General features: G+C 33.1%; 1 protein-coding gene across 1 annotated transcript in view; it reads left to right on the top strand.

Annotated features, from left to right (window-relative positions):
* The window catches only part of LOC127724318 (glucose dehydrogenase [FAD, quinone]-like), a 39,944-nt gene extending 13,199 nt beyond the window's left edge, over positions 1–26,745 (top strand). Inside the window, exons 2-13 of the mRNA XM_052231248.1 lie at positions 1,788–1,832; positions 3,337–3,464; positions 6,815–7,023; positions 15,972–16,161; positions 17,113–17,241; positions 18,294–18,415; positions 19,797–19,964; positions 20,591–20,741; positions 21,131–21,279; positions 22,203–22,377; positions 23,190–23,412; positions 25,598–26,745. Coding sequence (XP_052087208.1) covers positions 1,788–1,832; positions 3,337–3,464; positions 6,815–7,023; positions 15,972–16,161; positions 17,113–17,241; positions 18,294–18,415; positions 19,797–19,964; positions 20,591–20,741; positions 21,131–21,279; positions 22,203–22,377; positions 23,190–23,412; positions 25,598–25,757 — 1,849 coding nt within the window. The 3' untranslated portion in view covers positions 25,758–26,745. The remainder of the gene's footprint in view (positions 1–1,787; positions 1,833–3,336; positions 3,465–6,814; positions 7,024–15,971; positions 16,162–17,112; positions 17,242–18,293; positions 18,416–19,796; positions 19,965–20,590; positions 20,742–21,130; positions 21,280–22,202; positions 22,378–23,189; positions 23,413–25,597) is intronic.
* Positions 26,746–27,167: the final 422 nt, after the last annotated feature.

Genomic DNA, 27,167 nt, shown 5'->3' with positions numbered 1-27,167 from the left:
TTGCGTCAAAGTTAATCAAAATCTACCACCAGCGGGAAGAAAACTACGCATGGAAATTAGTACATCCTTTCATAGAAATAAGCTGAATTTATATACAAGAAAAAGTCATGATGTATTATACACTCTAGTAGCAGTATTTGTTTTTATGAAAAGGGAAATGCTTTTAAATTTTACCACTCCTCTACCACTTTGAGCTAAGTTTTTGAAGCTATGTTAAACTTTAACATACTATAATATTTGCATTCAAATTCCTTTACCATCAACTATAAACCGCTTTTGGGGCACTGCCATAGACATTTTTCTTCTAAACCCCATTTTGAAGGCCATAAACATTTTTATTGAACTTCAACTTTTTCTTGTCCCGACCCCTAACCACGCCTATCCCCTTCTTAGAAGTAATTTTAACCGCCTCTTCTCGCTAAATACCTGAAGCAAAACTTTCAAACTATTTCAAATGCACGGATAACAAATTTTATGACCTCATATTTCAGAAATTACATAATCTCTATTTCATTTTTAATTTTATAGATGTATTGACGTAAGCAAGGAATATTTACACGTTGTAAGGCATGAAAAGATGATAAAAGAGAAAAAGATCAGCGCTCTCAATATAATAAATTTAACTCTAATAAAACGCAACACGTTTTAAGGGAGCTACCATTTGATTTTTGTGGGGGGGGGGGGGGGGGGGGGAGGGGGGGGGGGCTAGGATGAAATTTGAAAGAAAGGCAGGACAGGAGTTTTGAGTAAAAAAGAAAGGCAAGATGAGCAACTTGTCCAAAAAAAAAGGCAGGATAACAATTTATATAAAAAAAGTCGGGATAAACTAATAAAGAAAGGCAGGACCGAATAGAGTGAAAAATAAAAATGCAGTACAGAGATTACAACTAAAAAAAATGCAGGACAACATTTTTCATCCTAGCCCCCCTCCCCCTCCCCCCCCCCCCCCTTTCCATAAAAATCAAATGGTAGCTCCATAATACTGATCACTTCATTTACAGCAACAAACAAAAATCAAACAAAAACAAACAGCTTATGATGTGATAAAGTATGAAATTAAAAAAATAACTGAGAAACCTTTTTTTATATACCAACACGTCCGATGCACCATTTATGTTTTGTTCTTTCCATCAGTAATTCCAAAAGCCAAACTTGTTGTGACATAAGCATGATAAGGAAAAAAAATACATTGGAAGATATATAAGACGCATGGACCATATAAGGTAACCGTACCAGAGGTTATATTCGTGGTTTTCTTCGGTTTTGACCAATTGGCTAATGATATACTCTATAGATGTAATTGTTATTGTTAACAGTATTGGACATATATCGATGCAGACCTACGAAGTAGAACGTTTCATATGCGCTTTTCTGCATTTGGTTTCTGGATACACCTTTACTTGAATTTTCAAGACTCAAAAGTTTGGACAAACGAAGGTTTATCAATATACTAACTTAATGTGGAATCAGCAAAAGATAAAAATGACCTACCAATAAAGAATTAAATGAATATAATTTAATTTTGGATGTAACACGTCTTCTGATTTGGCTGAAAGTTTTTTGTCTAGCTCATAGACATAATTTTGTCATGTGACCGTGAAGTCATCAACTTTTTTTTTTCATGTTTACTCCTTAAAAATGAAATTTAGAATTAAATTATAAAAATTAAGTGTGATGATACCCTCGTTTTTCTAGTGTTTATCAAGAACCTACTTTAATATATTTGTTTTCTCTGTGAAATATGCTCAGAGATAATTTGTTAATGTTTACGTCTTTCGCATTTTCAGATATTTAACTGCGGCAAATATCCACCATCCTGTGCGAACATCAAGGTAGGTTTCAGAATCAAATCAGAAAATCCTCCGACATCTCCATTTTTATAGGCAATGAACATTTGGTGATAACAATGAATTCATTTTTTTTTTAAATTCGTTTGATTTGGATCTGGATGGGGGTCCTTAATTCTGTATTCTTTAAATGTTTAGGGAATTTTTCTTTATCTTTAAAAATAACACTTATTCTGTAAAATTCTAATGAAGATATTTTACTATGAATTTTTCAGCAATTATATGATTTATTTATTCTGTATATCGCTCATTTCTGTATTCAGTATTGTATTACCTAATTCTTTTATTATCCACAGTTATTCTTTATACTTTTGCAACACATTATTCTTTTTAGTTTTTAGTTTTTTTTTTTTTTTTTTTTTTTTTTTTTTTTTAGCTCATTTTGCTCTTTTCATTGCATTATTTAAACATAATCTTTTCAAAAAAACCCTATCAGACCCTCTTTGATAGTAACCTTAAAACGTTACTTTAGGATAATATACTTTAAAGGAATTAATCTATTTAGCGTCAGAACATAGGAAAAAAAAACCTTCTTTGACCGAGATCAGAGTATTAAAATTCGACAATTCAAAATCTAAAGAATTCCACATATATTTCATAATAGCGTACACTATATCAATGATGAACAAAAAAAGTTTGATTCAACAAGAATTCTTTATTTTGCAAAAAATTGCAGTCAAAGTTTTAGTCGTCATCCGTCTCAGTAGTATTTTGTTTACACTTAAGAACAGTGACAAAATATCTGCAGCATTGTTCGCCTAATCATTGCATCGTTTCCCGAATATCTATAAAAATCATTTATGGTCAGCTACTAGATCATTCTGTTTATGAAGTTCAGGAGCATTCAAAACACGAAAAAAATGTGTGCCGAATCTTTGTCTGTAGTTTGTTAAAAAGTCAGTGTTTAGAATGATCCTAACTATTTATGAGCGGTTGATTTAAAGAATAAAAGAGACAGATCATAAATCATAAGCTGCAGACAAAAACAACAATTGCCGCCCAAAAAATCGACAAAAAGACAAACAACAATCTCCGAACCACAGAAAATAAGGCAATGATTGAACTCTTCCGAAAAACGGGGTTTACAAAAATAATTTAAATCAAAGACTGGCATTATACCACATCTATTTATTTTTATATTTACTGCAGCCAGGGTTTGTTACTCGTGCTGTGTGGATACAGTAGATTGAACCCCGTGTCTGAGGTGTATGCCTATAAGTTTTACAGTTATAGTTGTTTGCTTGTGAGAGAGCTGTCTAAATATTCCATTAGGTCTCTTGTAGAGAGTTGTCTCATTGGTAATTATACCACGTCTTCTTATTTTTATATTATCTACTTCTCCGCTACGCACGCGGCATTAAGGAGTAAGAGCAAAGAGTGGTCGGCTCATCATTTTATACCTATATGTACACCGTTCTCTCTTTCACTTGTAAAGCTTAATTTCCTATAACCAATGAAAAACCATTAAAATATTTTTTTTAATTTATAGAAGTACCATAGCATGGTGGATTTTATTAGGACTTTTCGTTGGACTATTTGGTGTTGTGTATGTACATACAGTAGGTGTTGGATATGCAATCGTAGAACACATCAATGGTACATATGACTTCGTGATAAGTAAGTCCCTTTAGAAAATAATAGATTCTTTAATCAGGCTTTTCAAATTTTGGTATGTTTAACCTTTTCCAAAAAAGAACTCTCTATATGAAGATGTTAGATATGAAGATATGAGATCGATTTATTGATTGTTGGTGTTTTAACGCCACTTTCAGCATTATTGGCTATGTCGTAGCGACCAGTTTGTATTGGTGGAGGAAGCCTAAATGCCCGGGTAGAACCACCGACCTTCGAGAGGATAAATGGCAATCCTAGTCAATTAAGATTGGAATCGAACGCACGATGAACTACGTATACCACTCGGCTACCAAGGCCTCCTACACCAACGAGAGACAAACAGATGGACACAATCAAACGAAACAACAATATATAAAATAAATCAAGTATCGGACATTTTATTGTTGATTTGTTTTGCTTTTGTTTTTGAGTTTAAGTTTGAATTGTTCTTTTCTAAAACCTGAATAAAATTTCTAACAAGTATTCTGAATTTTTAATTTTAAGTTAATTTTGATTTAGGAATTCTGAATTCTTGAAACGAATAGGGTAGCTATATATTTGAGTTTAATTTACTTTAAGTATCAGGTATTGATTACAAATATCATTTATGAATTCTTGAAAAGGAATAGGGTAACTATATATATGAGTTTAATTTACTTTAAGTATCAGGTATTGATTACAAATATCATTTATGAATTCTTGGAAAAGAATAGGGTAGCTATATGTATGAGTTTAATTCACTTTAAGTATCAGGTATTGATTACCTGATTTATTATGACTTGCTTAACGCCCAGTGACAAATATTTCATGAATAATCAGGACGAGAACACACTAACAATTTAAACAACAGGTAGGTCGACCGGAATGAAGGGCGGTGAAATTGTACTGTCACTGGAAAACAAGGATTTGTTGGATATGCATATATTTTCCCTTGTAACTGGTCACCTATATACGAAACCCTGAGAGATTGTTACACTTTTTTTATTTTTTAATCGCGATTGCTGACTCTACACAGCGTGTCCATTCCAACCGAACCGGCATGGATGCATATTTATTATACATTCACACAGCTAAACCAGGACGCTCATTCTAAACGAGAGTTTTACTGCTGGACGTGAAAAATCTAAGTATGACCATATGTTTTACCCTAATCAACCCTCGGGGATCAGTGATCTAAATTCAGACGTAAAGCTTGATAGAAGTCAATGAAGTGTAATATGAGAGTGATCGCCATTTGTCGGGAGGGGGGGGGGGGGTGTACTTTAATCTCCAGCTATCCATACAATAAGTTATAGGTAGTTAGGCAGTCAAAGCATGTGAGGTCAGAACTTGGCCATTAACTTTGATATCGTACAATAAATGAAGCCGAACTTAAAGGCCTGCATACATCCTTACACCAAGAAATATGCAAAAAGATTATTAAGTATATAGAAACTGAACACGGACGTAAAGAATTGTTTTTAGTTTTTAGATCATGTAAAGTCACTTAACTGTGGAATATAGCTCAAAGACCTCATATTATTGCATATCACCAATGGCAGTATCTAACTGAGTATTAATTTCTGAGAATAAGCTGTAAACGTGCAAACGCACAGTATCCACGTGAATCAAACTTATAGCTTTCAACAGAATTGACATATACATCTTGTCAGACTATATTGGGTTAAAGTGTACATCTTGGATTTTTTCTTTGACACTATTGTCTGCCTAAGAATTTCCCAATGTAGATTTGTGTATATTTTGACTTAAATTGGCTCTACTATTGTCCTTTTTACATTTTATATTCATTATTTTAATCATAGACCTACATGTTTTCGTAGCTGCTTAGATGGTGAAAATATCAGTCTAGTCTAAAATAATCTCTTGACACGCATAGCTATTTATAATCATTGTTTGAACTATTTTATGTATGGCACCAGCAAACATGTTTGACATAGCAACATTCTGTATGTGTCTGTTCCAAGAAAGGAACCGGTAATGCAGTGGTTGTCGTTTGTTGCTGCATACAATATTTGTTTCCCGTTCATATTATATGCCCCGCCGCTTTGTGAAGGGGAATTAAGTGTTACCCTTGACCGTCCGTCCATCCATCTTTCCGTCCGTTCTAAAAATATTAACATATTATAGGCAAGCTTGAGCGGGGGCATTCGTCTTCTATTTGTACATAAAAGTGGCCGTTAGTATCCTCGTTTGGATTGTTTTATATTTGTCACATCGTTGCCCTTTATAGCTTGCTATGCAGGTATGAATTTTGGTCATTGTTAAAAGGCCGTACGGAAACCTATAGTTGTTAACCTCTACGTCATTTGGTGTCTAGTCGAGACTTGTCTCATTTGCAATTTTACAACACTTTCTTATTTTTATATGGATTTTTTTATAAGATGCACATCATAGTAATTATTTTTTAGACAATTAAAAATACTATTAGGCAATCAACCAAGTCTTTAATCAATGAATTATTAGATTTTGGTCGTCAGTTTCTTTATAAAAAAATATTTTACTAGGTATACTTGAAAGTGCAAAGGCAATTCACCTGGTGCAACAGATATATTTGCTATTCAACTAGAACAATGTTACTAATTAATGTCCCGGATTTTGACGGATGCCAACACTGTTACAGTATATTACATTAATTGCAAACATTGTTTAATTATTACAACAGAAACGGTTTAATTGTTTACCAACCAAGTGCGTCATTAGCTACAGTCACTCAACACTTACTTAAGATGAAACTAGTATGTTATATTAAGATGTTTTTTTTTCTAATCGATTTTCCTTGAATGCCTGCATGCTGTCAATTTTTCGTGAAATTATTAATTTTGTTGTATAATAATATTTACTTCAATAAATTTTATTTTTTCATTTTCATTTCTTCTTTTCTCGCTCATTCTCTTGCGATTGCAATATTGTATTCGTGTTGTTGCTTGTCTCTTTTGAATTCTACATCGAACGTATAATTTCCATCCCATGGCACGGAAATTAATAACCCGAAGATGTGTATCCCAGCTTACGTAAAGTTTTCTTCCTTAGTCTCCATTTACATACTTATATATAACAAAACTCGTTGTGTTTTTCCTTTCACCATGTTCTCCTTCTTGTATACTACTATTTTACATCGTGCTTCCTTGTAAGTTGTCTGTCTTTCTCTAATGTTAGAAATAATCTAATTAGTGACTTAGTGTATCTCCTATTATTTTATAGAGATCTTTAAATAAATACAGAGTGATTTATTCCAAAATTATCTGCAATAGTGCTTATTATTAATTTAAAAAAAAACATTGTTTCTTAACATTAAGCATGATTTTTTTATTTTAAACCATCATACTTTAGGAAGTGTCTTTTTTATATCTTAGTTGGTGGCGGAACAGCAGGGTCGGTGCTTGCCAATCGTCTTTCAGAGGATCCTGGTATAAAAGTCCTTGTTTTAGAGGCAGGAGGGGAGGAGGATAGAATTCCGAATGTAGACATCCCTCTCCTTTCTTCTTTCCTGCGTTATAAAGAGTTTGATTGGAATTACTTTACGGAACCACAGTCAAAAGCATTCCAAGGATTCAAAGATAAGGTAAGAAATTGACTATGTCTTTTAACACTGTATAAAGTCCCCCCCCCCCAAAAAAAAAACCAACAAAAAAACAAAACAACAAAACAAAACAACAACGAACAAACAAACAAACAAACAAACAAACAAAAACAGCGATTTCATTGTATCATTAACATGTCTCATTGTGTATGAGGGTCTCTTTGATGTCTTCCGCCTATTTTTTTCTTTATAGCAATCTTTATATTTTTTCAACAATTTAACTTACCTTGTTATTAAGATTAGGTTCAAGATCTACCAATTTGAAGATGTTTGCTAATTCTACATTCATTATCATTGGTCTCTCTATTCTCAACTTGGGAACGTTATACCATGGAAGTATTATATTGACAGGAACTGGGAAAAGTGCTAATTTTTCGTTGGAGTTCCTGTCAATATAATACTTCCATGGTTATACCCACTGTTTTTGAATCGGCATTAATACTTGTACTTATTTTATCAATAATAATTGTTGTTGAAGTTATACTAAATATTTGTTGTATTAAAAAAACTGAAGATTGTCAATATCTAGTACAAAACGAATTAATCCATTAATGACAAATTAAACTCTCGGTTGAATTTATTAACAGTTTTTTCTGGAATTATTGTAAAGAACCAGTTTATTGCTGAAAACAGTTTGGCGTATTTTTTATGTCTTCTGGTACTTTGTGTCGTTGGTTGGCTCTGTTTTTGAAGAACAACCAACTTACGCAGAGGCAAATTTAGAGTGTATGCAGGGGGCCCTGGTCCTTGATGGAGCTACATATATGGTTAATGCATAGACTGTCTCACAAGTCTCACTACTAACAATTTCTTGTCGGTGGGCCACTTTTTTTCAAAATCCCGGATCCGCACCTGCTACATATACTTTACATTCTCGCAACAATTATTGATAGTAAGAAATGAAACAACACTTTATAAACTGCGGAGCGACTGAGCAGGGTGATATAGGCGAAGGGAATGACGATATTATATTTATCATGCGTCCAAAATGTTTTACTGCCTAATATTTGAAAGCCATGGATGTATAAAAACCGAAACAGTTGAAGAGCTATATGACCAAAAAGGGCCTAAATATGATAGCCAAATCCATCCAAGGTCAACTTTGCCTGAGGGAGTTGGTACCTTATTTTCTTAAACGAACAATTTAAGAAAGGTTTGTTATAAATCATGTCAGTACCGAAGTACTGACTACTGAGCTGATTATATCCACATGGACTTAGTCCACCAGCCTCGACCCAGTCCTGTAAAATATGAAAACAACGTTTTATAAATTTCTTGCGTCCGAAGCAAACTGGTGCTGTTAGTTGTTTTAATGCAACAGGAAGTACTTGTACATTGCAATGGAAAAATATAGCACGCACATGAGCTTCTTACGTTATCTATGTTGAGGTTGTTTCAACCCGATGAATACAAGAATAGTCAATCAGTTGAACATATACCAGTAATAGTTGTTATGCCAGGTTGCATAAAATTGATACATCCAACAGTTGCTACAATCTAGGTCAAAACTGTAAGATATAAAACCCTTGTGTTATGTGCTTCTTTTTGTTTTTGATTTGCGTTTTAGTTCACCTGGCCGGAAGGCCAAGAATGCTTTTCTAATCATGCACTTGGCGTCTGTCGTCGTCGTCGTCATCATCTGCTAACTTTTACAAAAATCTTCTCCTCTGAAAGTACTGGACCAAATTTAAACAAATTTAAACAAACTTATCCACGATCATTATGAGGGTATCAATATGTCCGATGACCCTGCCTGGCAATCAAGATAGCTGACATGGCTAAAAATGGACCATAGGGGTAAAATGCAAGTTTTGCCGTTTATTTTGAATCACCGTAATAAAAAGAGAAAATCTGACAGGGCAACAATGTTCTCTACCTATATTGTTTATTTACGTCAAAACTGTCAGGCGACTTCTTATAGGAGTTATTGTCTTAAATGACGTATTTTACCTTTTTTACGTTATTGCCTATTATCTTAAAAACTATAACAGATAGATAGAATCTAAAAAAAAAAAAGCAAAAAATTATCAGCACGACAGGATCTAGAAATAAGTTAACATAACCGAAATCTTTAGTCGACTCCATTTTAAAGTTATTGCCCTTTAATGACGATTTTTACCAATTTATTCGGTTTTTGCCTTTTATCTTAATAGATAGATAGAAACTTTAAAAAGCAAAAATGATCAGTAAGACAATTCTACAAATAAGTCGATATAACTAAAATCGTAAGTTTATTTTTTATTGAAGTAATTGCCCTTTTTTGGCGATTTCCCCCAATTTTTGCCTATTATCTTGAAAACTGTAATAGATAATAGATAGAGACTTTAAATAGAACAAATTTATACTTGAGTGATGGGTCAAAAGTACCCTTTTCTAGTGTGTCGTAGATGTAGAACTGATCCTCAAGAAAAGATCTACAAATAAGCCGCAATGACCGAAATCTTCTGTCGAATCGTTATTTGTGTTATTGCCTAAATGATAATTTTTAGCAGGATAAGATCTACAAATATGTCAACATTACTGAAAATGTCAAATAACTATTAATAGGTACTTTAAAGCGGCCTTGCTGAAGATGCAGATACACAGGCTCTTTAGAGCCTTTTGATTTGTTTGTGTATTCGTTGTAAAAGTATTGACATTGCTGTGAAAAGTATTAAGAATTCGTAGAAAGGTTTAATTCCTATATAAATACATTGTTTCAGTGTGAAGGCACTACAATTGACAAAAGATAATATATCTCACGCCAGCTTACATAACGCTAATGAATGTAACAGTTGCTACTAGGTTGTTATTTAAAGGTGTAAACAAATGCTTGTGGTAAAATGAAAAACACAAGTGTAGTCAGAATAATGTGTTTATTTCAGCTAAATTGGATGCTCCGACTAGACAAATGGCAAAAAGATTGCTTTTCAAAATTGAAAGCTTCAAGCATCGAAATTTGAAGAATGTAATTAATCGGTTATCTAGTAGTTATCAACTTTGGGTGTCTTTGTTTGTGTTGTGGAGTGGAATTCTAATATATTTTGTTTACTTGTATTCGTTCCTTTTAATTCTGGAGTTGACCTTGATTACTGATCACGAACCAAACATGTGAAATCCACGGCTGTATAAATACCATAGAAATCATATGACCGAAGAGACAGGGACCTTAAACAAATAGTCAAAGCCGGCACAGGTCAAGTTTACCTCAACTCAAAATATTGGAACATTAGTTCTAAATATGTTTAAACTCCTCAACGGAAATGTAAGAAATGTATCGACAAATCATGTAAATGGTGAACCACTGACTACTGGGTTGATGATACACTACTAGGGGACTAACGAGCAGTCCACCAGCAGCGGCATACGATTAATTGATTCATTGAATCTATTTATTGATTCATTGAATCTATTTATTCCCTCCAATTTTGGTTGACATGTCACCTGATGATTACTTCCTGTGCTCGCCTTGAGTAATGGAAGTCTCTCGTTATCGAGACCCGTTTTGGTCAAACCAAATATTTTGAAATTTGCAGCCAACATTATAAAATCAAGAGCGAATGGAATCATATGCGTGCGCATTGAATGAACATACGGTATAACTTTTCCTCGAAGCTAAGATGTTAAAATTCTCTAAGATCATTGGTCTTTTATGAAGAAATCATAGTATGGAGAAAGTTAAAAAAAAAATGTTTTCTCATCACGCTTTAAACTATTAAAAGATACCATTTTCATAATTGAAAAAGCATGCAGACAAGATGTTCCATTAGATGGAAAAATTCCAGAACGGAAAACGGAAGAGCAAAACAAACAAGATAAAGCATGCAACGTATTGTAAAAAATGAAAATCGAATTTATAATAAAAACCTCATTGTAAAGTACTCAGTTCAGTCAAGAGATTGTATTCTAATATAGCCTCCTTGGTGCAGACTCCTTTTTTTTTCCAACTGAACTTCTTGTGAGATCGTACTGAAAATGCGTGACATATTTGACACTCCAGGCTTTATGCAAGGAACACAGGTTAAAGTCCCCTAAACCGAACATGACACAAATTTTGACAAATGTAATTACATATTGAAATTAAACAATATCTATAAAAGGAGTTGTGCAACCATGCAAACGACAAAAATAACCAAACGGCATACATAGGGGGAGTTTTCAACAAAGGACAGGTCTCTACAAAATTTACCAAGCTCTTAATCAACCAGAATCTAGCAAAGTTGTGAAAAATTTAACAAAAACAATAAAGATCCCATTAAACTACAAAAAAAAAAAAACAATGCCCGTATTCAGAGAAGTCATACAACAATTACCGACAAAGGCCGAACATGCCATTGGAACAGCTGCAAGAAAATGTGGTGGGGTTAAACATGACTCTCGAAAAAACAAAACCAACACAATTCCCTATCATTAGCTAACAAACCAAAATAAGTATGAACGGTCTACGAAGTATTATGAACTTGGGTAATATAAACTATTCACAGCAAGGAAGAATTATGCGATTGTAATTATAGTAGGAAAATGTCAGTTTGACTTATGAGCAATAATGTCCCTTTGGTATCTTTCGCCTCTCTTTTTCATTCTTTTTATATATTCAAAAAAGATATATTGAGATAAAATATTTCTACTATATTCATTTCATTTGTAAAATTGGAAATTAAACTCTCATAACCATTATTTATGCACCCAGCTATCAGCCGCTGCTGATGTAAATAGAAGCAAATGTATACAATAATAGCAATAATATTGATATAAAACAATGATTCTTGCTTATCTTATCGAAAATAACCAAGTGCTCCTTCGATTTGATCTTTTCATTAGGTTTAATCAGAACGCACACGTCAGATAAATGTTTATACGTTCCAAGGGCGTTGATATTGTCTGATATATAAACGTCAAAAGGAGATTCATTTTTTTTTTGCTGCTAGAATTTTTAATGCAAAATGTTTATATATTATAAATCTATCAAATATCACTTTTCAGATGTTTTTAAAACTTTAGTCTGTCGGATAATCAGTATTTATATTTCAGAATGTTGTCTTTTATTTGGCGGCATTTTGTCCAAGGTTGTGGTTGTCTTTCTGATATTGTTTTACATCTAACCCCCTTGTTTTATCAATTTTGTATTTACATTGTGTCATAGATCAAATTTATTCGTTCAGTGTATGTTCACTTGTTTTTGTTAATATGTCTTTTGATTGAGTTAAGCCATTTCAATTTATATTTTATAGTGTGTCTTTCTATGTTGTGATGTTACACTATAATTGTTTCAGGTAGAGTGAAGGTTGGCACCTATCAAAACGTTTAATCCCGCTGCATTTGTTTGCACCTGTCCTGAGTCAGGAACCTGGTGTTCAGTGGTTGTCGTTTGTTGATGTGGTTCATAAGTGTTTCTCGTTTCTCGTTTTTTATATAGATTAGACCGTTGGTTTTCCTGTTTTAAATGGTTTTACGCTAGACATTTTTTGGGGCCCTTTATAGCTTGCTGTTCGGTGTGAGCCATGGCTCCGTGTTGAAGGCCGTACTTTGACCTATAATGGTTTACTTTTACAAAGTGTGTCTTGGATGGAGAGTTGTCTCATTGGCACTCATACCACATCTTCTTATATCTATTTACATATTTGTTTTAAGTCTTTAAAATACCTGTATTGAATACAAAACTGCAAAAATTGCCCTAAAAGAGCACCCTTGCATGATCTTGTCATTGATAATCTGATATGAGTCAAAGGCTTATTTTCCGAAAAAGGAAGATTTGTACAAAAAAGTTTTATTCAAAGATGGTATGGTTGGTAAAACATCTTTTTGATTACGGTTGCCGGTCATGTTTAATTTTTTTTTTAATTCGTGTTTTCGGATAATGCCAATTTAGGTTAATATATTTGTCATTTTCGATGTTTGTGAGGTTCCAACTGACATTTCTGCACTAGTAGGCTAAGTATCCACAATACATCACCCTTTGATTGTCATTAATGAAATTATCACACTTTGATGCAATAGAAAGATATAACGATTTTATTATGTTATCAATTTCGTCACAATGACTCTTAGGTTGCAAGTTCATTGATATTAACCCACATCTACATTTTTTCATATTAATGAATCTGTGTTTTCTAGTCGATCACAAGATTTGACTAATGTTTTAGAATATGATCACTCATACTTCTCAGACCCGGCATGCAGTCAAACAAATGCTGTACGGATGTCCGTTAATTGATATCGGGATGTATAAATACTTAGCCACATCTGGTTGGAATTGACTACTTTAAAGTTTTATGCTTCTTGTTGGGAGAGTTTCACGATCTCTGTAGTTTGAGAACCCTATAAATAAAACTTTGACGAGCCCATGAGTGGCCTGTTTACTCAAGGGCGGTTCAAATTTTCCACCTTCTTCACGATCGACTGACTTGTCAGAACCTTATTATAGGATTTATTACTCGGGTTCGTCAAGACTTGCATGAACGATTTGCACAGGATATTTAGCAAGCACAGACAACCAAGCCGAAACACATCCATGACATATTTTCCACTGGACATTAAGCAAACAACAATAAATCAACAGTCCTTCAGATAAAATATTCTTTCAACATGAACAAAGTCAATTTTGACACTTTAGAAATTACATTTTTTTCAGTAATCAATATCTAAGACGTTGATATTGATATATAATATTAATCTTGACAACACTATAGATATACACACCAAGAGAGCGATATGGTTATGTCGATGATGATGAACACTACTTGTTTTATCAAAATCCTTGTGTTCTGACGTACACAGATACATAATACGGAGTCAAATCAGAAAATCTTTCAACATTGTCTAAGTTAAGACAAGATTTACGATATCTGATTCAGTACATCCGCTTGTTCAAGGTTGCGCTCGAAATAACAACATTGTCGTTGAATGTTACATTTTGACATGATGCTTCCAAATAAATTTCTACTTACCATTTGGTTGACCGTTATGAAACGCACATGTCATAGATGTCCACTGATAAACATGCTCCTTATGACATTGCCGCAATCATGTCCTCTGTTCCTCATTTATGACTCAACTTGTCGCCGTGACTTTAAATGTGTAACACGACGGATGCTACTAGTGGATCAGGAACTGCTCACGTTTCTGGTTCACCTTAGTTCAACCTGGTTTTTTTACCACTCTAGCAAGTTTGTTTTGTTGAAAAAATGTATTTATGGACATTTCTTTGACCTCTCGTCTTTTTGTCTTGAAAGGATATCGATAAGCTAGTCTGAGAAAAGATTCTTACTTGAGTGTAGTGATGAGTTATACAAATATTTAACAAATTAAACATTTTCATAAAAATATTACTTTTATTACATTCTGGTGCTTAGTACTTTCAGTTTATTTTGGTTGGTTTTTGAAGGAATTTGAGCAAGTTGACCTCCAATTTGGCGACAAAGGGAAATAACTCGTACTCTAATTAGGTCACTCGAAAACTCAATAGATCCTGAGATTTTCAGAAAATCGTACTCTGAATTTTTACGGTTTACATGTTTTATTTTAAGTTTTAATCTGTATTTAATTTGTCAAGATCCTTATAAAGTTTAAAGTACAAATTAAATATTATGTTCACTACAATCCCGTCCCCTTTTCCCCGAATGTGACCTACCGAATTAAATCCATCACCGGGTTTGTACTTGGGAGCTAGGATGAAATTTGAAAAAAATAGGCAGGATGAGACACTTGCAAAAAAAAGTCAGGATGACAATTTAGGTAAAAAAAAGTCAGGATAAACTTTTAAAAAAAAGGCAGGACCGAATAGAGTGAAAAATAAAAAGGCAGGTCAGAGATTACAACAACAAAATAATGCAGGACAAAATTTTTCATCCTAGCCCCCCCCCCCCCCCACCATAAAAATCAAATGGTACTCTTATTTAACTTCAAACAGTCATTTCATTGTTCAAACACATTGATACTGAAGACGGCCATTTGTTGAGCCGAAGTTTTAGTCTTTACGATTTTATTACATCTTGTTCATCTTGTTAATGTTATCTTATATCAGTATCGTTGCACAATTTTAAGACTTTAATTTATAATGTTTTCTTATTTGTGTAGTAAATGTATCGCCTAGATGATCCGATACCAAATAGATTTAAGGTTGGTCTTTATTTATACACTTCTTAGACTTATCTTCATAAACTTTGAATTTGAAATATAAATGGTATTTAAACCAAAGGTATATTCAAACCCATGCATAAGCTTACTAAAACTAGTTTGTTACAGTAGCTTGGTGAGAGTCAGAGGGATTGTACTTGATTTTCATATGATGAAGACATAATCTTTCAATCAGTTTAATTTAGGTTTGGAGCTGGCATGTCAGTAACTGCTAGTAGTCCTTTGTTTATTTATGTATCATTGTCATTTTGCTTAGTCTCTTTTGTTACCTATTTTGACATCGGACTCGGACTTCTTTTAAACTGAGTTTTACTGTGCGTATTGCTATGTGTTTCTTTTTTCTACATTGGCTAGAGGTATAGGGGGAGGGTTGAGATCTCACAAAACATGTTTAACCCGCCGCATTTTTGCGCCTGTCCCAAGTCAGGAGCCTCTGGACTTTGTTAGTCCTGTATGTTTTTTAATATTAGTTCCTTTATATGTTTTGGAGTTTAGTGTGACGTCCATTTTCACTGAACTAGTACACAATTTTATTTAGGGGCCAGCTGACGACCACCTCCGGGTGCGGGATTTTCTCGCTGCATTGAAGACCCATTGGTGGCCTTCAGCTGTTGTCTGCTCTTTGGTCGGGTTGTTGTCTCTTTGACATATTCCCCATTTCCATTCACAATTTTATTGGATAAGTAGTAAAATTTGTTTTACTTCAAAGCATTACGAATATTCTTTCGGCACCATGTGTTGCAAATTGATGAAATAAAACAAGCAATGGTGCTTTCTAGATTTTATAAATAGTGTTTCATATCTTTGTCTTTCAGAAATGTCACTTGCCTCAAGGGCGTGTGATAGGAGGATCAAGTACCTTAAACAGAATGTTATATTTAAGAGGTAGTCCTGCAGTATACAATAACTGGGAAGAAAATGGAGGGTTTGGTTGGAGCTACAAAGACGTTATTCCATATTTTCTAAAGTCTGAAGATCTACAGATTGACGACTTGAAATTAAGTGGTATATTTAAATTAGCTGATTGAGATCTCAACGATAATGTCAATCTGATTGGACAATAAGTCTTGCAAATGTATGAATTGAAGTTTGAATAAAAAAAAAAACAACAAAACTCAAAATTATTCGACATGCCCAAATTTAAATAATCTACTTTAAGAATAATTGTAATGTACTCTTTAGAACAAGCACATGTTTGTTTACGATGGCGAGGAGTGCTATTTACTGTTTTTCGTGGTTGTTTTGAAATTTGTAATTATAAGAGTACAAGCACGGCCTGTTCTATTTTAATCGCGATGTATCTGTTTGTCAATTAATGGTGTAAACATAAAATAGTTTCCGGGTTATTCATCAATTGAAAGAAATAGTTTCATTTTATTTCAGTTTGGGTTAATGGAAGTTTAGATATCGAAAAAATTGCCTTGAATCATCACAAAAATCATTTAAAAAAATATAAGTGATATTATAAAAAGCTTTTATTGAAATTACTTCAGTTGTCGTGGAAAATTAGTAAAGAGGTATTGCCATTGTGCCCTGACTTGTTTTACTCAAAAAAAAAAATAGAATTTTATGATTGGAGAGACTCCATGATTTTTCAACTTTTGTACAATTTTTCGAAATTAAATTATTATTCAGCCCTTAACATAGCTATGGAAGATTTTTAAAAAATATTTCAAACGCCATGCAGATGTTTTCGTAATAATCTTTTTGACAGCCAAGGTTCCTCAAGATGATTTTCAACAAACCTATAGGGAAGCTGAGCTTGTCAGAAGAAAACTTGATATTTTGTATTAGAATGCAATACATAGTTTTATTATCTTTGACAGAATTTTGGTTTTGTGTTCGAATATTCTTTCGATTAATATTCTTTAAATACACAACATAGACTTGGACCAATAGATGCATTACCCCGCACATTAGTCATTTTAAAACAAATGAAAATGTTTTATTTTGTAGCCTATCATTCCACTGGTGGTCCTCTGACAGTAACTGATGGATCTCATCCACAGCTTACGTCTATAATGCAAATTGGAGCAGCTCAGTTAGGGTATAAATATACAGACTGCAATGGAAAAGACCCAGTTGGTAAATTGAAATGTGCATGTTTTTTTATCATATATAAACATATCTGTACTTGTAATGGCTGTGATTTTCCACAACATAATAGACTAAGAGTAGACGCCAATAGAACAAAAATGGCCGATCATAGGCCATTACAAAAAGACAACATCTTTGCCATCGAAGGGTTAAGATCCGGCCCCCTTCTTTCTGGTCGGATCGTAACCCTTGACAAGCGAAGATGATAAGACGATAGCATGACAACAATACAGAATAAATACGTGACGTTACAAAAATACGCAACGTATTTTTAAAAGTAAAAAAAAATAAAAAAAAACATTGCTTCAAGTTCCAATTATGTAACAGCGACAAAGTACACGCATTTACAGTTAATTAAAAAAAAAAAAAAAAACTAAAAGGAAAACGACATGCCGACCATATACCCGGGCCGATTGTAGTGACAAACTTTTAACTTTTGGGTCACAAGCGGATAACGAAGCACTGAATTGAATTAAGTTCCAGGTTACATCTTAATATTATTATTTTGTATATTCTAACTAATTTGATTCGTTCAGAATGAGTCACATGTTAAACTGTTTCAAAGGTAGACAAAAAAAATACAATTAGTGATATTGCATAGCTATTTTTAGAATAACTATAAATTGAAATCTAAAAACCTCAATACTTTGTGACATAATCATAACAACAAATCAAATGAGTTTCTGTTCAATTTCAGGCGTATTGAAAATAATAATATCACAATTGTAGCCATGACTTTGTGGTAGTTACGAAGATATATCGACCTCATACTTCGTCTTCAGTCGATATAGTTCTGTCAGGTCGATATATTCTCGTATCGTCTCAGATCGATATACTTCTTTAGGTCGATATATCCTCGTATCGACCTCATACAACAAAAGCTTTAATTGTATGATATTACCAATGTTTTTTTTCAGAAAAGTAAAAATAAATAGTTCAACTATACGAAGAATTTAAATCTATCAGTTTAAAAGAATAATTGAAACAACTAATTTTACGATAAATATCACATAGCGATATTGATTTTTAAATTTTTACAGGTTTTTGCAAAAACCAAGTAACGATTAATAGAGGAGAAAGGCTTCACACAGCATCAGCATACATACGGCCAAGTATGAAGCGTAAAAACTTACACATAGCACTCTACTCTCACGTAATCAAGGTAAATATTTCATTAACACCTGTTATTGTTTATATGTTGGGGGAAAAAACAAAGACCAGCTTTATTCAACAAATACTAAACCAATTAAATGATAACATCTGTTTTATCACACTAAGTTGTCTCAATTGTTTGATAATTTTCTTCGTCACTGCTTTGTGATATATTTTGTTTGTGTTTTTTTCAACCAAAATAGCCTTCCGACCGATTCAAGTAGCTTGTTTCATCTTTTCTTAAAGTTACATGATTTGAAACTGCATTAATTTTCTACTTTAGAAAGCGCTGGAGTATGATGCTACACATCTACAAACACTCTGCCTTTACTCTGTTAAACATGTACATTTCTCTCTAGTATAAATAAATTGATTGATATTTACTTAACGTCCAGTTCTGCAAAATTGTTCGCCAGTGATGCAGGTTTTTGGAAACTTCGACTTCCACTGGGAAAAGCAATAGTAGTTTGGGTAGAGGAAGAGACTCTGCTTCGCAACAGTCCACCTAGGCTACGAACCAAAAAAAAAGAGTTGCTAATACAGGTTCTTAACAGACGTGCATGGCATTGGCTTTAACGTTCCGATTTCAACTGCGAATGGGTTTGTGTATTTATACATCCCTCACTGTCGGACTTGAGAAGTTTGGGTAACCATATTTGTATTCCCCGTTATCCCTATATAGGGTGTTATTTAAACTCTAGTACTACATGCCATAGGAGTATATATGCAATTAATGATACTATATCATTTTCACATGAAAAAAATGTAAAGTAACTTGAATGTGATTTTCAATGATATGATTATTGAGGCATCGTGACTTATTTTGAAAGGCACACTATTCTTGTCTTAATATTTGATTCAGTCCATTTTACATTTCAATGATGACATAAAACAAGATTGATTGTATTGGCTGTTAAATAAGCATTTAAAAAATTAAAAAATGGAAAAATTTACTGTTACACAATGTCGAATCACAAAACCACTGTATACCCAGCTTGTTTTAATTATTGATTTAAGATAAATTATTTTCTATAAATAAAAGATTTAGTTTCATCATGTTCATGAAATTTTACTCTTCAATTCTTTGATGATCTTTATTTACCAAAGTCATAACAACTATAGGCATACAATATACACAGAGTATACATAGAATAGCAGAAGGTAGTGTGAAATATATTACGACATGTCAGATCTTAATTTTTGTTCACGAAATTTGAATGTACCCAAATTACATAGCTTTCTAAGATTATTCGAACTGATTAATTGTATATAATTATACATAGAAGGTTTTCTCCAATAATAAGGTTTAATAAAATAAGATTAAAGACCTTGATAAATGGGACATTTTAAAATAAAATGTATCTCATCCTCAATGTCATCCTTACAAACAGATACTTATTTCGAATGGTAAAGCTGTGGGAGTGGAATATTTACGCAATGGTAGAAAAGCAACGGTTGGTGCGACAAGGGAGGTAATTTTGTCAGCAGGTCCAATATCATCGCCACAGATACTGATCATGTCTGGAATAGGACCTGAAATACAACTACTTGATTTAAAAGTAGGTATCAAATTCAAAACAAAGAGCGAAGCTCGAACAACAAAAAATCACGGGATGTTTTAGATAATGAAATATTTCTGGAAATTCGGAAATCCGACGCATTGCTAACCATACATGCTAAAATACATATTAAATGGCAAATATAATTATTCAAGGATCTCTATAAAAGGAAATGAAAAATTATTTATAAGATATATACAATCAATGAGATAAAAATAATATTTACGTCAATAAAAAAGAATATTTGCAGTAAGAACACATGTACACAATGCAGGTAAAACCAGGAAAGAGGCGTGAAATCAACAAAATGTCAAAATAAACAAATATATAGGCAACTGATACTGATATTGTAAGAACATTAAATTACATATGTAAAACTGCAATTCGATGAAATTTGATTAAATCTAAATGCTACGTTTTAGGAAATGACAGAATAAAAAAAGGGAGGTAATTATAAAAACACACTTCTATATAAAATATAATGAAATAATAAAACAAAATGCGGAATCACTTTAACTTAATAGAAAACTTCAAAACTGACATTACTAATTTACAAATTTCCCAATATACAAAAGACAAAATATGTTTGACACTCTTATACTATTAAACTGATTATTTTAATACAGATACCTCCAAAAGCTATATTACCTGTTGGCGAAAAATTACAAGATCAGATTATATTTCCATTAACATTCCATATGAACGAAACATATACAATAACACCTGCCAGATCTACAAGTATTATTAATAGATTGAAGTATAGACTTACAGCTAAAGGTAAGATAAGAATGTACCACTGTAGTATAAATGCGAATTATGATAGTTGTAACTGGACACAGCATAAAAGCAATAAGTGCAGAATATATAATAAATTAAAGTAGCTAGATACCTGATAAAAGTAGCTAAAAACATCAAAAATTGCAAGTAAATGTTCAATTACTACCAAAAAGAAGATTCACCCGCCAAAGCAAGTTGACGTTTTTTTTTGTATTTATGTTAATTTAAGCGTTTACGTCTAGAGTGTAGTTTGTGAAGGGTTTTATTTTCCTTCCGAAACACAACTTTTTCCAACACTTTGAATTTCAAAGCAATCATTACTACGGCTTTATTATACAAAACTGTGACCATTGTTCGATTTCTCAAAAATAAATATTTGATTTGTATAGGTATGTTGTCATCAAACGGTGGTATCCTTGGTCATCTGCTACTGGACACCACGAATTCATCTTCAGCCAACAAACAAGCGGACGTCATGATTAGTATGGCCGCCATTTTATCACAACATTGGGAAAGTTCAGCAACAACTGAACGAATGGTTTGTATTATATATTCACAATCAAGTATAAAGAAGAGTAGATAAAAATGGGGACAATAAAAATACAAAATAGCAGCCAACAAAACACTAAATAGAAAACAAAAATTGAGCAACACGAACCCCACAATACCCCCCCCCCCCCCCCCCTATATTTAAAAAAAAAAAAAAAAAAAAAAAAGGAGTAACAGAGATACTTATATTTATACCTGCTCCAATACGTTGAATAGAAAACCAGTGCAAACACCAATCAAGGAGTTTTAAAACAACATTTACTGGTCAATAAAAAAACAGCTTTATTGTTGCTTTTCGTGTTTGGGGATAAGGAGTCGGTTTCACAAAAAAACTTACGACTAAGCTTGATCGTAAATATACTGAATTGATCATGACTTATTTTTTTTTTTTTTTGTGAAACCGACTCAAGGATCTTAAATTTTACATAGAATATTTATTCCAAACAAATATCGGAAAAGTGAAGTTCTGGAGTTTCGATAGAGATGTCGTCTATGCCAAATGGTCCTGTTCTCTTATCCTAATTGTTCAACAATTATCATCTAAAACTTCTCATCCGAGGACTTTAACAGCTGTGACTACTCTAGCAAATATTTTCAGAGCCCCGGAGTGTATTCTTGGTTTGCAGCTTGATTTAACAGTGTTAATATTTTACTGCATCAGATGCGCATTGTGATAATTTGTTTTTTCAAAAAACAAACCTAATACAAACATTGGAGAGCTGATAAAACAAATAAAAATGCCTTTAGGAAAGCCAAATCTGGGCAGGCCATTAGAGCTATCAGATTACGCTTTTCCTAGAATGCTGACTTGTTTTCGTCTTTGCTCTTTAAGATTATAATTATTTTGTGTTTTATTGTTTAATTATTGAAAACTATTAAAAGATTTTAGTTCTTAGACCTTTCGTTTTTTAGATGCAAAATGGACAAGGTAATGGTAAAGTAACAGAAGGATTTACATTGTATATACAGTTACTATCGCCAGCTAGTAGGGGCAATATGTCAATTACAAGTACCAATCCATTTGATCAACCAATTATAGATCCACAATATCTTACAGATGAACAGGACATCAAAGCATTAATAACTGGTATGTTGTTCTAGTTCAATACAGTAATAAGGTCACCTGAAAGGAGTTTATAATTGACGATCAAACTTGGCCGACTTTCTCACAAGCTGGAAAAAATCTTCCGCAATTTATGTTATGGTATGAGTTAAAAGAGCAAGGTATCTTTGATGATATTTTTTTCAAACCCTTTTTCTGGTCAGCGGGAGATAGCTCACACTTGAAACATGTTTAATCGGTCGGTATAAATGTTTTAAAAGTAGACTGATATTTACAAAGCCCAAATGATCACTGAGCTATAGAAATATGGTAATCCCGTTCAGGAGCAAACTTCTTTCTAAAGTGAGGCATCCCGTGTTGGAGTAAAATCCTTGCTTACGTGAGACATCCCGTCCAGGAGTAAAATCCTTCGAAAGTGAGGCATCTATTTTGCTAAGTGGGATGTATTAATACGCTGTCACGTTCGATCGGAACGTGGACATTAAATCCGTTACCTCGTGTCTCGCCCTCCGCAAGTTAAAGAATCCAACCAATCCAATGATAAAGTAAAATATAATTTAATTCACTTTTCGGACGCTTTCTTTTTTTGCAGTATTTATCCTTTATTTACGTCTAAAGTAAAATGCATACAAAAGGAAGCTTTATACATGTTGTAAAGACTTAAATGAAATTAATAATCAGCCTGAGTGAATTATTTAAAGCAAAACATATTCAAGATGGAAAATAAAACGTAACCAGATTTAGCCACAATTATTTATTTTTTTATTATTTTATGATAGCCAGACATCTGGTAATTATTGAATAAACTATTAATCTTTGTTGTTATATATTTGCAGGTATAAGAACTGGCATAAAGTTGACGAAAACAAAATCTTTTAAAAAGATTATACCAAGATTTCCACCGCATTTATATAAAAAATGTAGTGGCAACAAACCAAACAGTGATGCCTATTTTGAGTGTGTTATCAGATACACCGCAATACCAGCAAGCAACATTGTAGGCACAAATAGAATGGGAGGCAGTAATGATAACACCTCTGTAGTTGACCATCAGCTCAGGTAATAGATAAATCTTATAGGGCCCGACCTCATTTCGAATACTACCATTACATACAAGCTAACTGTAAGACTGAGTAATTCCTATCCTTATCCTTGTATGACTATGCATTTAGATTTTCTTTAAGAGAGAGTCGAAAGATACTTAAGGACATTCCAACTCATAAGTCGAAAATAAACTGACAACGCCATGGCAATAAAAGAAAAAGACCAAAACACGAACAACGGTATACTAAACACAAACATAGGAAAGTTTAGACTGATCAACACGAACCCCACCAAAAACCGAGGGTGATCTCAGGTGCTCCGGAAGGGTAAGCAGATCCTGCTCTACATAAAGAATATTAATCAATCCAATCCAACATGCAGGCAGTATGAATGTATTGGATTGTAACGTCTATACTTGAAGAAGATCTAGTACCTAAAAATAAATTTTACCGACAGATCTCTCACTGCCTTGATGTTAGTGTGCTCAATATAGTAATAAGGTCATCCGAGTGTGCTCAATATAGTAATAAGGTCTTCTGAAAGGATGACCTTATTACTATATTGAGCACACTAACATCGAGGCAGTGAGAGATCTGTCAGTAAAATTCGAGTTTAGGTGACCTCAAGGGTTGCCCGGTCTTGAAATAAGGTCATGCCCGACCATTTCTATCCAACAGTAAAACCCATGTCCGTTTGGTTGTGTTGGATGTATTAGTACACAGCCACGTCCGGTCATAATTAGGACGTTAAATCCGATGCCTTATTTAGGGAGATTGCCATGCTCTCCACAAATAATTTACAACAACTCTTTGAAGATCCATAGTTGGAATGTCTCAAAATTATATTACAGTGGCAACGAAATGTCTGCCCTTGATATCTATCAACCCACTTTGCAGATTCTACCTACGGGATGTGTTGCATTGTTACTAGTAATTTGTTTATATCGTCCTGAATATGCAGGAAATATTTGTCTCTGGAAACAGTTAGGGAAACAACAACCAATAAATCCTTCGAGTGCGGTCGAGTCAACTCAAAAACTTGGACTGGTATATTCTACCACTTCGCGATGTAATCGGCATTAAGGAGTAATATTTGCCACTGGATTCGAAACATTCATCCAACCATTCTTCAACGTCCAAACCATCTAGAGATATCTGAGATATTTGTTGCTCCATAAAGTTTGATATAATGTGTTTAGCATTATTAACATACTCTATAGCAATATATTAAAAATTCAGTCAGTGGCGCGCGGAAGAAGTCAAGAAGACAGTATTATTTTTTTAGGGGTTGACAGGATACACGTAATCGTTAGTAGTTTCAACAAGCAAATTTAATAAACGATGATTCAATTCAGGTGTTTTTTTGGTTTTCGCTTTACAAAGGGCTTTATTTCTAATCTTATTTCTTTGTGCACAATTCTGAATCTACCTATTTCAACATTATCAATATTAGGAAACCTGTTTCGGACGATTCCATATACCATTATATTTTAGGGGTTTTTAGATTCAGAGTCGAGTTAATGTATATTATTTAGCGTTGTTTGCGAGAAATAAATTATTTTTTAATTATTTTCATTATATTATTTTGCCCCATGCACATGATGCAAGACTCTAGAATGACTTTAAATCTATAACAATTTCATCTACAAATTTAACATTTAAAATAAAGATATTTAGAGGCATTTACTTATTCATAGCATTAACATCACAAATGTTATTCCCGTTATAATAAATTGGAATGTATTTATCCCAAATATAACTTATTTCCAAAAGCAGTTTGTAGCAAATGTCATATATTCATCAGGGCGAGAAAAAAAAATCAATCATATTTCTGTTATATGCGTCGTTCTGTGTTTCGTTGACATTTGTATATGAAGCTGTTTAGTTCCAGATGTAGACACAAGTTCAGTGATTATAAAATATAGTCAAAGTTATCATTTGATTTTGACGACTTTAATTTGTCCGTTCGGAGAAATTTTTTGTGTGAGCCGGCGAACCAAAGCACAAAGTAGGGTCAACAATCGAAGGTGCATTAATTTTACATTAATGTTTTGTCCCAATTTTCTTTTGTAGGATAAACGCGTCTGGCGTACACAATTTTAATTCACGTATCTTTAGAAGATTTTTTTTCTACCATTTGTTTTTTTCATTTAATTTTAATTGAACTTGATTTGAACCTTGAATCGTTTTTTCAATTTCAGGGTCAAAGGTATAGATAAGTTGAGAGTGGTAGATTCATCGGTTATGCCTTCTCATGTTTCTGGAGATTTATATGCACCAATCGTAATGATGGCAGAGAAAGCTTCAGACATTATCAAGTCGACATACGGAAAAACATACAAGAAAAACAGATTACGCTAGTTTACGGGCATATAATTGAATCGCACATTCTTGCGACAGTCTCCTCAATGTACAACTTTATATCATCAGAACACCAAGAACAGTCATTTAAACCTTTTTTTAAAGAGAACTTTATTTCAAATAGATAAGAGATGTGATATTTGTCAATTGGGTAGCAGCTAAACAACAGAGAAGAAGAGACTTATTTCATTGTGTCTAAAGATTCACATTTAGGTACAATGACTGATGAATTCCAGCGACCACGGAAGTAAATCAGGCCCCTCAATAATGATGTTGCACAATTTACTTATTACATCTCTTTCCTGAATATAATGTATCGTATGAGGAAAGCTTATGACGCTTTCCTGCCAGTTGTTTATACAGAGGTGAGGGTTTTTGACTCGTATTGAATTCGAATCGGCGTGTTCTCGTATTAGATCATGTTGTATGGTCAGAGAAAGATGATGCAAAAGAAGAACTATTTCATATTCTGGTTAATAAAACGCAGAAAGTCAGAGAACTCACGATATTTGTTCTTATTTTCACAGTTGTAAATAAGTTGTGTATATATAGCAAGAAGGGAAGAATGACCCATAATATAGATGAATAGCATGTATGTACAGGATCTTGTTTTTATATTTGTAGAAGCTATAATGTATATAATTGATAATTGTATTGTAATAATTATTAACCATAATATAATTCAAACGGATGAATTAATCAAGTGGACCTCGTTTTATTTTGAGTATCAAAAATTCTGAGCGATTAGTGGAGTATAAATTAAGTGACTATCTTTTAGAACTTAGCAGCTAATAGTATGATACATGTAGGTAAGTTTTTTTCGACGTTGCAAACCGATCTAATGAGATGAAACATAGAACATATTTACATATAGCATATATACTGTTTTACATATTTTTTCTGTTCTGTTTCTTTCATAACAACTAATATTTTAACTTTCAAATGGAGTTTTCTTTATGATAATAACTAATAAATGTATGCATACTACTACATTCATTATTCAACATTTTTAGTTTGCTATATATTAAAAATATTTTATATTAAAACAGTCTTGTTGCATTTTATTTAGAATTGTGAATTGAAAAGGGGAATGTGTCAAAAAGACAACAACCCGACCAAAGAGCAGAAAACAGTCCAAGGCCACCAATGGGTCTACCGAAGATTATTATAGCGAGTTATAATTACTAAATTTGCGATAAATGAAATCCACACATCCTTGTTCCAAACGGTAGAGGATAATTGAGCGGAAAAGATCGAACGTTTTAAACCATATAAGCATCAGTTTTTAGCACATTTAAACGAAAACTAAAATTATTATTGCCCATTTTAGCGAAAACAATTTTATTGATTCTTTTTCGTATCAATTATATCAAATAGAAGAATGATAGGTCTTTACGTTCAAACAGCTCA

The sequence above is a fragment of the Mytilus californianus genome, unplaced genomic scaffold (genome assembly GCF_021869535.1).
Source record: "Mytilus californianus isolate M0D057914Y unplaced genomic scaffold, xbMytCali1.0.p SCAF_14, whole genome shotgun sequence".
Classification (NCBI taxonomy): Eukaryota; Metazoa; Mollusca; class Bivalvia; order Mytilida; family Mytilidae; genus Mytilus; species Mytilus californianus.
The sequence above is the reverse complement of the archived record's forward strand: the minus strand, read 5'-3'. Positions and strand labels throughout refer to the sequence as shown.